General features: G+C 37.1%; 1 protein-coding gene across 1 annotated transcript in view; it reads right to left on the bottom strand.

The window, feature by feature from the left end:
- Positions 1-13,996, bottom strand: part of PRIM2 (DNA primase subunit 2) — a 107,234-nt gene that overhangs the window by 73,569 nt on the left and 19,669 nt on the right. Inside the window, exons 6-7 of the mRNA XM_084285293.1 lie at positions 11,683-11,778; positions 10,694-10,831 (exon numbers count right to left, since the gene is read on the bottom strand). Of these exons, the coding sequence (XP_084141419.1) occupies positions 10,694-10,831; positions 11,683-11,778 (234 nt within the window). The remainder of the gene's footprint in view (positions 1-10,693; positions 10,832-11,682; positions 11,779-13,996) is intronic.

The raw sequence follows: 13,996 nt of genomic DNA on the forward strand, positions 1-13,996 counted from the left end.
ACTAAAGGTGGTAGGCTGTGGACTATACTTCCCAAGAATTACTGTCACCTTTGAGCTGTAAGTTGTTACCCAAAATCACTGATGTAACCAGTGCTGACTCCAAGCACTGCAGCTTAGAAGGATTTCTCATCATTAATTCCCCCTCAAATTATTATTTCAAGCATCTCTGCTCTTCTGACAATAGCATAATGCTGGTAAAGCCTGCAATAAGAAAAAGATGTAGATGAACAGCAGTGCTACCCACTAGTTTTCCACTAGCAAGTGGATGACAAGAATTGTGCCTTACACCCAAGTCTAAATTTAAGCAACTGCCCATCAGCAGATAACCCACAATGTTTCCCTTTCTTCCTCCCAAAATAGCTTCAGATCAAACATTCAGATTGGTTTGTATTGTATTTTTATTGTCCACACATTGAAAGACTTAAGCAAAAAGAAACCCAAACCTTTGGGATTAACAAAGCTGGTAACAAAACAACCTTCACTTCATTTTGGCAGCATCAGTAGGAGAAAAAAAAAATCATGTTTTTTTTTTTTTCCTATGATTTAAGAAGCTTTAAACACTATATCCACATTTATTCCCTTTCTTTCACATGTACCTTTACAAACAAAGGCTGTGGTCCATAACAAACCGTGTCATTTCGCTTAACTCGTGACAGATTATAATAAAAAAACCCTTTGCATTCTGATATTTGTTCAAGACAAAAGAGCATTTAAATTAAACATCAATCCTTAGGGTAATGCTACTATTTAAATACAATGGATTTTTTTTTTTTTTTACATAAAAATGGATTTTTTTTTTACATAAATACAGAAAATTATAATAAAAAAAGATATTTCACAAGCTACAATGTAAAATTGAAGCCGTACATCTGCATTCATCCATTTCCCTGATATTTCCCCATATTTTCTGCTATTCCATAACTCAAGATGCCGAGCAGCTAATTCAGTGTCCTTTCAAAATCTACAGAGCACATTTTTCACTTCTATCCGGAAACTTTCCTGTAACCCTGGATACAGAATAATCCTTCATTACCTTTCAAAATCCATTTTTACTATAGAACATGTATATTACAATATTTTATTCTTTTTTTTTTTTTTTTTTTACCTCTTCCCTCAGAACAATGAGGCAGCACCAGAGGGATGAGATGGATCCAATACAGGAAGATGGCACACCATGATCCCCACAACAGCCCGTACAGGCTGCCTGTAAGGCATCGGGGTGTGTTTTTCCACAGCATGCTCAATTTTTAAAACTATTCTTGGGGCAAAAACTCTGGTTAAGTGCTGTATATCAATAGGTCTGTGTTTGCTTTGTTTTGAAGCAGCAGCAGCAAGCTTTTCCTTTTTATTGTAAAATTTCTGTTTAATTATGCTGCCTTTGAAACACTCTACTTTCCTATTACCAGCCAAAATTATTCTGACAAATATTCATTTACAAGAACCACAAAAAAAGGTCCATTTCCTCTCAAGCCTAACTATGCAGATTAGCAATTATTTGCAGAAGAAATCCATTAACAGATGAACCTCCCTGTGGGGAACTGCAGTAAAATGGAAAGCCACACAACAAGACCACCCAGTGCAGCAGCACTGACAGCGACCAGCACTTCTAAAAAAAAAAAAAAAGTCATTTCACCTATATATAGAAGTTTAAAACAATACAAAACAAGTTTGAAAAGCTATTGTTTTTCTTAAAAGTTCAAAACACTAGAACCATGCAATCAGTAAAATTAGTATTTTCCTTAAAAAGTGTTTTTCTTCAAAAGTCCTACAGCAGAATTTCTTTTCAATAAATCTTGGTATAGCCATTTCTGAGATAAGACTCTTAATTTTTTTTTCTTTCACTTGCTGCTTAAAGGAGTGCTCCAACCTCTGGAAAGCCTACATACTTTGTTAATTAAAGTGTCATCTGATACAACAACCAGCTGCTCAATTTCGTATCTAACTTTGAGCTACTAACATTAGTTTCCCATTCTTCCTGCAGGTTAAAAAGGAAGGGTTTAGGCTGTAGTCCTTCCCCCACAGCCATACGATCTTTATCATTAGGAGGAATGGCAAAAAAAGACACGTTAACATCTCAAATACAATGTGCATTCACTGGTTAGGGATATCATAAAACATTACATAAGGAAGCCTCCATAATACAGGGAGGAATATATGCCAAAAAAAATATTTAATTGAAAGGTAGTTACTACAATTTTTAGACGTTTAGCATATTTCTCTTTGCCTGATCCATAGACTTAAATGCTTCAGAACATGCCCTCTTTCTTGTCCTTCTGCATTTATTCTACATTTATTGCAGCCTTTTTTGCTTTTAACCCAAGAAAATTTGGCTTCACACAAACACGACTGCAAACAAAACTGCAGACAGTACAGCTGAATTTAGGTCTCAAAATAATTTGCATATTAAATCTGGTAACTTCCTGGACTCCAGCTCTTTCTTCAATGCCCAGTCTGACACGCACTGCTGAACAAGTTGATTTCTACAGCTACAGGACTTGGTCATTTCGCTGTGACTATTTGCAACAGCCAGTCTTATGAGCATCTGTATTTGGTGGGATATTAAAAACAGTTTATAAATAAGGTGCAACTTTGGGGATACCTGTTTGGTAGGCTTATAAAAATGCATGATATGCTACCCAGAATGTAACATCTAACCGAGGAACATGAAAAACACAGGTTAGACAATAGAGGCGATGAATAATGAATGAATACAGGTGCATCTACTCTTTATGTTTTTCCCGTGATTATAGATTTTTTGAGGATTGCGTTGCAAAGCTTTCAGAAAGTTTTTTTTCAGAGTAGCTTTTAGCAAATAAGCAAAACAGGAAAAGAATCGCTTTGAAAAGCAAACACAAGGTGAGCACTTCAAAACATAATGAAGAAAAACAGAAGCACAAAACAAATTCTCGTGAACTACTGAGATTAGCAGAACAGAATGGATGATGAGCTGAAGCAGGAGGAAGAACTCCAGCTTTAAGAAATAGGCAAGTGATGAGATGAGTTGGTAGAGCAACTAGACAAAGAAGCAAGCAAGAATAAGAGCATTACGTACATTCTCTTGAAATGGGAAAGAATAAGTAAGCTAGCATAAGTACTTGGAAGGTTTAAGCCATAAACAATTTGAAAGTTTAGGACAAAAGCAGCACACACTTCAGAAATGTCATAAAAAGTAACTGTCAGGACTTGACCATGTTTGTTTAAATGTTTCAGTGAGGTAGCAATATTGCTTCTCAACAATCACCAATTTAAGAATCCATTCTTTAAGCCCAGTGAGTAACTGCTCTCTTCTAAAAGCAGCCTATCAACTACATCACCTGAAAGAATTGGTTCAGACAGAGAGTATCAAAGATTGATGCTCCTTTATAGGATTCTGCAGAGTTGTATGCAAAGATTTGATATATTCATTCCAAGAGAGTTTTATGATTAATTGCACATGGTAATGGTAGCTAAATTGTGCCTCTTGAATCATATACAAAACTGGTAAGTGGTTGAAATTTGGATCTCAATAATGGGATTTCTCATCTCTATTGATGTATGGGCTCATGGGCAATTCAAAGCTCAACTAGAGTGGAAGGGATTCAGTTAGCATTGTTGAGACATACAAATTGTTTTCCAGTGGAAACAACTGCATATGCAAATCAGTCTCAGCCCACAGTGAAACACCAGGATGCTGAGGAAAACACGAGGTACATCTTCACTGGCAGTTTAGATGGCTCTCCTGGTCACTGGAGTCCTGCTCCATTTGTGGTCCAAAGCAAACATCAGCTAGATCACTTGCCAGCTCCCTTCTGAAAAGTTAAGCAGTTTTCTCCAAGAAAAAGGCAGTTCACAAGGTAACTTGTCATTAACTCTGGTGTAAACCAACTCCAGACAAACACCACTTCTGCTATCTCTTAGATATTCTCTATGGGTCACAGGCAGCCATAAGAAAAAAAAAGTCAGGAGAAAACTTCAATTTCTAACACAGAATCATACTAAAAACAGACAGTTGGGTCTACTTATTGACCTCATATGCCTCTACAGTTTGTTCTTACTGACTATAGTGCATCACTCTCAAATTACTGTTTCAGCATGTTAATAAATTGTTAGATAATTGTTGTCGTGTGACATTAAATAAACATTATATTAACTGAGGTATTTCCTGGTTATCACCTCTATTACACATAAATTGTATTTGCTGCTTGTGTATTCTATTCCAAAAATATTTTTCTGAAATTTAAGGAGTAACTAAAAGTTAAGCAAACCTTCCACGCATTTCAATTCATGTACACCTTGATTTGCTATTTTACTACCACAAAATACTTCAGTTCATTTGAGGATGGGATTAGTTCCATCTGAATCAAACCAAACAAGACCCATGCAAGGAGACCACAGCAATGGTTTGGACAGCAAAGGCACATTTAGTATTTACCAAAAATCTTATACTTTGTAGTAAACCCAAGTAGCAGATAGGAGAATTAGGAAGCCAAAACACCGAATGAAGCCAATTTCATTTAGCCTCCTGATGTTTTTAATAGTAACTTTAGGCCAGAAACCAATACGTTGCTAAAAGAAACACATCCTTCAATTAGTAGAAGGGATAAAATAGCATATAATGATTTCAGAGAAAGAGTCAACAATGGAACGATTAAGGGGACGCAGTAAAATGTCCGTCCACAAGGAAAAGTGCAATATTTTCACTACCTTGCAGGTATCTATTCTGCATACAGGAATGAGGTCTCTGACACAGAATCACACAAGCAAAGTTGCTTCCCTTGATTGTCTTTCTCTCAGCCCAAACGCCACTGTTTTCTTTAGTACAACTGTTCCTTAGACAACCTTACAATAAAATATTAAGAAACGAAGACCAGCTTCTTCTCTGCAAAACTCTCACAGCAAAACTTTCACGTGGGAGATTCAGAGGACAAAGTCACTGTAATCACATTTTACACTATGGTGCCAAAGTTATTACCTTACTAACCTTGTATGTGCATATTATAAAAATCATCCATTTATGTTACGGTGAATTACTTTAAGTTAACACTGGGAACACAATACCTGAAATGAATTTCAAGTGACAAGACCATCATTAATCATACCTTTTCAGCATTAATGCCACTACATAAAGCCTTCTGCTTCACTGCTTGAAAACGTACATGTTTTAGGAAGAAAATGTTTTGCTGGTGGTGTTATGGTGGTGTAAAGAACCTGCTAAATCCCAGATTAGCGGGTTCTTTGAACACACTGCGTACATCAACCAAAATTGTGTATTTGACTGATGTTTAATTTTAAAGGACAAATCACCAGAATTATTAGTAAAACTAAAAGCAACTTACTTGATCAATATTTCTAACAATTCTGAAGATCACATCCTAAGCGGCGAAATGAATAAACAAAAAAAAAAAATAGATAAAAATTGGAAAAAGCCAGTGATGCCTTCCGTTTGCACTAAGCCCTCAAAAATTGATTTGTAGACATTTGATCAGATTAACAAGGTCACACTGCAAGGTAAAAAGCGTGCTCTTATCGAGTTAGGAGGAAAACATGCTATCAAGATTATACATATCACAACAGGAATCTTGAATTCTCACAGTTTATTTTTAGTCAATAGTTTAATTTGCATAAAGTTAGATCCTATGTGATGTTCTGATGAAGTATTTTCACAAAAGCAACTTATTGCAGTAGACTTATAATACAAAGACCACCCAAGCTATATCTTCAACTGATAGGCTCGAGATGGGGGAAAAGGGCCTGGGTTTAAACACGAGTATGGCATTCCACTGAAAAACTGCTGTCAGGCAATGAGTGTAAAGCTCGGTTATTGCTACCAAAGATAATTACAAGTCTTTGTGAAGTAAACTCTTCAAACCCACAATGAAATCATTCATGTTAAACAGGAATATTTACATTTTCAAGCATTTGCTTATAGCTTAACAACGTAACATTTAACAAGCACTAAAACTTAAAGACTAAACATTCTCTGAGCTGTAACACTCGTTATGATAAAAATTACATTATGATTCACTCTAGTTCAGGCAAACATCTGCCATGAGCACAAGCATCCCAGTCAACATCAGGTTTTACAGTATCTATTATCCCCATCTCTGGAATTTATCAAAGAACTGCTTCAGCAGAGGAGTCAACAACACCGGGAAGCTGAACTAACACTGCTGTGTGTGCTGGAACCAGAGTGCCGAGCTTCCTTTTCTCTAGTAGCCAACTTCAGCAGGCCTACAAGGCCAGGGACTGAAACCTTTGGTTGTGGTGAGCTGTCCTCAGCTACAGGCCAGCTGCCCACCCAGCCACTCCTCACACCCCCTCACCAGGACAGGGGAGACAGCAGGATGAGAGGGCACTGCTCTACCGTGAGGGTGACAGAGCCCTGGGACAGGTTGCCCAGAGAGGCTGTGGGGTCTCTTTCTCTGGAGATATTCAAAGCCTGCCTGGATGTCATCCTGCTCAACATGCTCGAGGGGATCCTGCTCGGCAGGGGGGTCGGACTGGGTGATCTTCAGAGGTCCCTGCCAACCTCAGCTGCTCTGTGATTCTGTGAAAAGGCTTGTGGGTCAGGGTAAAGACAGGGAAATCGCAATACAGGCCAAACAGACTTGACTTGGGGAAAATTACTTTAACTTACTGCTAATGAAAAATGACTCACATAGAAAAACAAAGACAGGCCTTAAACCTTTCCTCCCCTCTCTTTCGAGATGGGCTTCACTCCTTCAGGCCAGACTCCTGCCCCAGGCAGAGCAGGGGCGGCTATGGTCAGTACAGACCAGCTCCTCTCCGCTGCTCCCACCCTGTCACATTTTAATCTTGCTCCGGCATGGGCTTTCTCCCACTGGCCAGTTTCTTCAGGAATAATATTTTTAAGAAGTAATTATTACAGCATGGGCTCTGCCAGCTGTAGTTCCTTCAGGGAATATCCCCCTGCTCCAGAGCGCGGTCCTCCATAGATGCCATGAACATCTGCTGCAGTGTCACAAAACTCATCCTCTGACCTTGGCATTCCCTCCCTCGTGCCTTTTGGTTCCCTTTTACCATTCCCCAGAGGCACCACCATTTTGGCTGCCATGCCCTGCGGTGGGGCCATTGGAGCCGGCTGGAACCGGCTGGGGCTGGCACGGGGCAGCCCCAGCCTCTCCTCGCAGAGGCCGCCCCGCAGCACCCTGACACGCACACCCAACTCACAGCTTTAGTCAAGACTACCCCTGTTCTTTTCAAAGAAAAGAGCATTTTACATGCTCAATCTAACACCATAATCTATATAAAGGATCCTGTTCAATCACACAGGAAGACAGGCTATACCTGACACTAAGTGGTACTATTAAAAAGGTAGTTCAAAAAACCTAAATGCACCTTTAAAGATTAAGTCAGTCCTGGGGATGAGACATGACAAGGACAAAGGAGCTCACATTGAACACTGCAACGCTTTCATCAGGTGGGAGACACGTCCATCCGTACAGCCATTTTGGTTAATCACACGAGAGTGCAATTGTGGAGGCAAACTTGTCCAACATCAACTCCAGTAGAAACAAGCCAGAGAACTGCTAAAGCAGTATGAAGTCAAATTCCAAGTTGTTTGCTTCAAGAAATCAGAAGTTAGAGCTGCTATCCTCAAAAAAGCTCCAGCACTGCTAATAATTTCAGAGCCTAAGTTCTCTGCGTCACCATAACTGAAATTAAAATCAAAACACAGCACAGTATTACTGCAGAAACATTTGCGTGTCAGCGTAAACCCAGTGAAGTCTTCATGAATAAAACATAACGCAATTTGAATTAATAAAAGTTTGCTTGAAGTTATAAAACAAATGTAGAGCTAATATTACAACTTAGAGGAACAACAGAAAATATTTAGGCTTTCTACTGTTTAATCATCATTAATGGGACAAAGGCAATCATTTACCAACGGATGGGTCAGAAAAAACAGAAAGATGGGCCTTGCAGTATTGATTTTGCACATATAATGAGCTTCAGTTGCATTTGCAACCATCAAAAAGGCTTGAATAGTATGAAGTCCCCCTATTAACGAGCCTCAAAGAACGGAGGCATACTCAAGATGTTAAACTTATTTTGAACAGGCTGAAACAACACGACTGCTTCGTGGAGGTGACTAGTAAGCAACTGAAGCACAACTCCAAACAAAATGAATTTGTGTGAACATAAAACCTTTTTAAAAGTACATATTGTGAGTTATTTACTATTCTCTCAGACATCAGTACCAACAATTTATTCCTTCTGTTCACCCAGATGCTATTCCCCTTCCTTCAGAAGCCTGGCCAGAACCACTCCGTAACACACAGGTGGGCAGTGGCCTCAGCAGGCACCACAGTAAGGCTAGGCCACCACTCCAACCATTCAGTGCTTTGGTGAGCTGAGAATAGTAGTGTTCACACTACAAGGCCTTAGGGTATAACAGCTTCAGAGCACCTTAGAGAAGGCAGGGCAGGCCTTCATCATCAAATAATTGCTGTATATATCTCCTTCCAAAAATGTATGCATGTAACTCCTTGAGGGTAGCACCAGAGAACCTCCTAGTTCCAAAACATACAGAGTACATATAATCAGTGACACCACTCAAACGACCAAAAATTAAGAAATCATGCTTCTTTAGCATTTAAAAACTGAATGGCTAATGAGAACCATAAGCACAGAAAGATTCCTCAGAACTACATACCTGAAAGAAAGACCATCTTTCCACTACCTGTGTTGAGGGCATTTTCTCCCTTAGAAGCTTGTAACAGACAGTCCAAAAGCCTAGGAGGCGAACTACCACATAGAAGATAGAATATTTAGCCTAATCTTTTAATGTTACGCAGTGACGGCAAATCCCGTCTTTAGAAACAGCATCTGAGTCTAATTTGGATTATCACATCATTAATGTCTTTAATTATCAAATTCTAATCAAAGGATTGTCTATAAGAAAGTTCTGAGAACAAAGCATAAATAACCAGATGATGCAAAAAACACTAAAAGAGACTCCCAAAAGCATACATACATACGCTCACTGTAGTACTATTGTCAAATCCATTCATTAGCAGACAGATTAAATGACAAATCAGTGATGCTGTTTAGTGATGCTTCTTAGCTAAGTCTAGCCTTTATGTACAACTTCTGTACAAAGTCATGAAGAGCTCCACACAATCACAGAGCCTGAATTCAGCACGTTTCTTGATTTTCTTTGCAGCAGCAGACATACAAACACCCATGTGCTACAAAAGCATTGCTAAGCAATGCTAAACCAGCTATATAGGAAGAACTTAAGCCCAGCCCAAATAATACTTCAACAACTACTTTTCACAAATGCTACTAAAAGCGTGTGACTGTTATAATTTCAATAGAAATGCATCTCTTCACTTCAGGTAATGCTGAGCAAGAAAGGTGCTTTGCTACAGGTTATCCTCTTAATTCCTTTGTTGTGGAACAGCAACTACTATCGCCTTTTATGTAAAAAAGACCCTTTATGCACAATCTTTTCTTTAACAGTATATTCTTACATTTTCACTGAAATGTTTGTGTTTTTTTTTAAACCATAGCATTGCACAAAGCATATGATATTGCAGAAAACAACTTCCAATCACAAGTTAGAGAGAAATGTGTGCTTACATGAAAATAGTGTAGCTCCAAAATCTGAAACAGAAATACTTAGAATTTTATGTGGGTGCAATTGATCTGTTATGGTTTTGTTCCATTGAAAACTACACTAATTATCCAGCCACCAAATGTAATACTCCAGTTGTATATTCAGTTGTTTGATATGACAGAATAACATTAGATTGACACCTGTAGAACATGTTGGATATTTGGCCTTCATTTCCAAAAGACTAAATTTAATAGTATCACCAACATCCCTCACCAGTGCACTGTACAGGTTAAATTTTGCTGGAACAGCTTATTCGATGTGCTTTCACAAACTCAATTAGCAATCAGAAGCCCATGACTTCAGTTTTGAAATAGGACAGGAATCACTAATCTATTATTTCTTATTCTGAAAATATGGGGAATGATAATAAAAAAAAAATTACATCATAAAACAAAAAAAATAATGCAAGTCTGAAATAATGCAGTAACTTTAAACATACCAGTTCTATAGAAGATAATGATAAAGACCCATGAGAATGTTAATGTTTCTAAACTATGACTATGAGGGATAAGAAAGAAGTAGTTCTTTATTATAAAGCAGCTATTGGCTCTGGATTAAAATTAGGATCTGGATTACATGAATTCCATATAAAATAGCCTGGAAAATCTCATTAGGCATCAATCAAATCAAATCAACAAAAAAAAAAAATCAAAGGCATCGATGAGATGACAAATACCTGAAGGGAAAAAAATCTCCTATTTTTTGTTTCAAGAAAAAAAAGTTGCAAAATCTCATGGAAAACACTGATACAAAAAGAAAACAGTTGTTACTGGGGTAATATTTTGAGTGAAGAATCACATTACCCTTATGTAGGAAATAACTTTAAAATCCTCTGCAACTAACATTGTAGGTATGATAAATTCCATTTATCATATTTATTTATTTATTCCAAAATTAAGAAACTCAGCTTATTCTCTCAGTACATTACTGAAAGGCTTTTTTGTTTTGTTTTGATCTGTAAGCACTTTTGATAGAGTTTGATAAAAACGAATTGATATGTTTTAAATCCAAATGGCTACTGTTCAAGACCGTCATTAAACAATGCAACAAAATTTGTAAAATCAGACTTACCGCCAGTGCTTTAGATAACTTTTGTCTGTAGTTATTCAAAACAATAGCATCAATGTCCTTAAGAGGCACAAATGCAAAGCCATCTTTAATAAACACTCTTCTGGCTCTGAACAGATCAACAGCATCTGAAAGTCCAACCTGGGAAAGTGAGGAAAAAAAAAAAAACTGTAGAATAGCAAAAACAGTGCAGTAACAATTAGTACAACCCTAGGATTCAATATGGACCAGCAGAGCTTTAGGTCATCCTGTGTCTTTTAACAAAGCTCTAGGCAAAACACAAAGATTTCTGAAAGCAAATGTTGATTTCTGATGGAAAAATATTATTTGCTTACAGAAAGTCATACAACTAGGCAATACAAGCTACCTTAGAATTTGTATCTACAACGACCAGCCTGAGACGAAGTTCAGCAAAGGCAAATACAAGTTCCTGCATCTGGGATGGGGAAAACCCCAATGTCAGTACAGGCTGGGTGTAGACGTGTAGATGTGGTGCTTATGGACATGATTTAGTGGTTGACTTGGCGGTGCTAGGTTAACGATTGGACTTGACGATCCTAGAAGTCTTTTCCAACCTAAACAATTCTGTGATCATGTAACTTTCCATCACTTCTTTCTTCTCTTCTTCATCACTTCCATAAAGTATTTCCCACTAATACCAGACTAAACCTAGTTTCAGTAATGGATATTTGAGAATGTCTCAGTCGTGACAGTCTGTCAGCCAGTTAAGTCAAGCGATGTGTCTGGGACATGTTAAAACAGAAGATCTTCTTTGTCAAGAAAGACGGGATGACAGAAGATGTTAATGGTAGTCTGAAGCTCCCTTCATTCTCCCTCTACCCTCATACTGATGTGAAAAAGAACTCTAATTAGTCTCAGATAATTTAGATATTTTGATTTACTGGTCATAATAGTACTGCATAACCTTAAAATTAGTAACTCCAAGTTTTAAAGAGAACGTAAATTTGTTGCACTTATTTATATCTCCTTACCTTATAGAACATTTGTTCTTTTACTTTAGTCATAGTGAAGCCAGGGGTTGATGCAGACAGTTCATTTGCCAATTCATTTTTCAGGTCTTCACTAATCTAAAATAAAAAGCTTCTTTTAAAACCACTGAAATACTTCAAATACACCTTTTTTTTTTTTAAATGAGCTAAAAGATGACTTGATCTGTAAATATATCATTTTTTTTAGTTGGCAAGAGAAAATGAACAATTACATATTCAAAAAGTGATCTCTAATAATTAGGCATAAACCAGCAAAGCATTAGTGGTCAAAAGTGTGAAATAACATTCTTTTTAAAGTAGTAATGCAGACTTCAAAGTATAACACAAAAATAATACTTTATACATTAACACAAGTATAAAAAAAGCATGCTTTTCAAAAATGGGCCTCTCCAAAATCAGCCTCTGTGGTGATCCCTGCATATATCTAGATTTACTGCATTCACTAAAACAAAGCATGGCAACTGAATGACAAGTGGAAAGACAAAGTTGTTTTACAATCCTAAACAATTATCTTAGATTTTTTTAAGTACCAGTATCAGCTCATTTTTAAAACCCGAGTTTTAAAAGATCACAGACATATGGATTTTTTCTTCGAGAATGAGAACAATGGGACATTTATTGTTCACCATGTGTTAGTGCTTTCACAGTTTTAGAGAATTACACAGCAATACTCTAATTTAACATCTTGAAGTACTTAGAAAAATTTCTAACTTGAAACAAAAATCATGAAAAATACTACATTTCCTAACAGTAATTTATTGAACACAAATATGCAAATACATACACATACAAATACACATTATGCTCTTCAACTACTTAATAACATAGGTTTTGAATAGCACCAAATACAGGAGAAAAGCCACACTTGAATTAGAACAGTTTAATGATTCCATCTATGCATAATGTAGTCAGCAAAATAGAAGAATGTAACTTGGAAGGCAGAGGAAATACAGAGTAGCATTATATTTCTGCATATGAAAGTCTAATAGTCAGGAAAAAAAGAGCCCGTAAGTAAATCACTTTTCTTTAACAAAGTAGCTGTACCAAAACAATTGATAGAGTTTGTAGAAATGATAAAGGAAAACAGTCTACACCAACACTCTCATTAATGATCTGATTTTTGTTAGTCTTTGAGAAGAACAATTACAGCTTTTAAAGCACAACACTCTGAAAATCTACACAAACATCACTGAGTGCTACCAAAACATTTCTACTACTTTTAAACGATGTATTTCTTGGGCAAATCTAATTATCTTGTGTCAGCCTAAGTCACCATATCGGCCTGCAAGCTTTCACCCATTATAGACCGAAGTTCCAGAATAGCGATTTCCATTTTTCAAACCTAACAGTTCTGTGATTTCTAAATATATGGTACACTTGAAGATAAAAATAGCTTGAGAGCCCAGTCTACCATGTCCATGTCATTCCAACCCCATAGTAAAACAGTCCTTGAAAAAAAGCAGGACAATATATCGCTGCTTCTAGGGTAGTCTCATGGGAGGGGAGGGGCAGCCAAGCCAAGAAAGTTGTGTTTGGCTGGTTGGTTTGGGTTTTTTGGGTGTTTTTTTTTTTTGGTAGTGGTGGTTTGGTTTTGTTTGTTTGTTTAAATAGAAAGCCATTAAAACACTGACTGTTTTATAGACAGGACTGCAAACTGGGGCAAGACTGAAAACAGGGAAAGACAAGGACTGCTTTCTTTTGCTTTTTGAAACAATCAATTAGTTGATTTTAATCCACAAAGCCATCTTACTCCATATTACCTTCAATTTTAATTTTTAATATACTCCTAAAACAATTATACTGACTCCATCCAAACCTCATGAGTTGTCCTGATCCTTCTTTATTTGTAATCAACTGTCTAAAATTTGTGCAGATGCAAATCCCAATGATTGCACATTTTTCTTGCATCTCACCATCAAAAAAAAAAAATAACACTGTTGGGTAAGACTGATCCTGGTGAAAACTCCAGAAGAAAAGAGGTTAATAGGTCAGGACTGAAGTCTTGGATAAGTTTATTGACAGCCCTGTCCACAAATACAACCATAAAAAATATTTTTTTAAACACTAATAAATATTATTATTAAACGTATTTATTTTAATAGTAAATAATACTTACGAAGCTGTTAAATAATTTACTTCTCAGAGCCTCCAATATCTTGTAGGTTAGGAAAACCATTTCAGTATTCTACAGCAGCCCTACGAACACTCCATCTCCCTTTTTGACCGAATTCCCCTTGCTCTCCTTTCTTCAGCTAATGGAGAGCAGAAGAGGAAAGAGGGATATCCTTCGCCCTTA

The sequence above is a fragment of the Netta rufina genome (assembly GCF_964035555.1).
Source record: "Netta rufina genome assembly, chromosome: 3".
In the NCBI taxonomy this organism is placed as follows: Eukaryota; Metazoa; Chordata; class Aves; order Anseriformes; family Anatidae; genus Netta; species Netta rufina.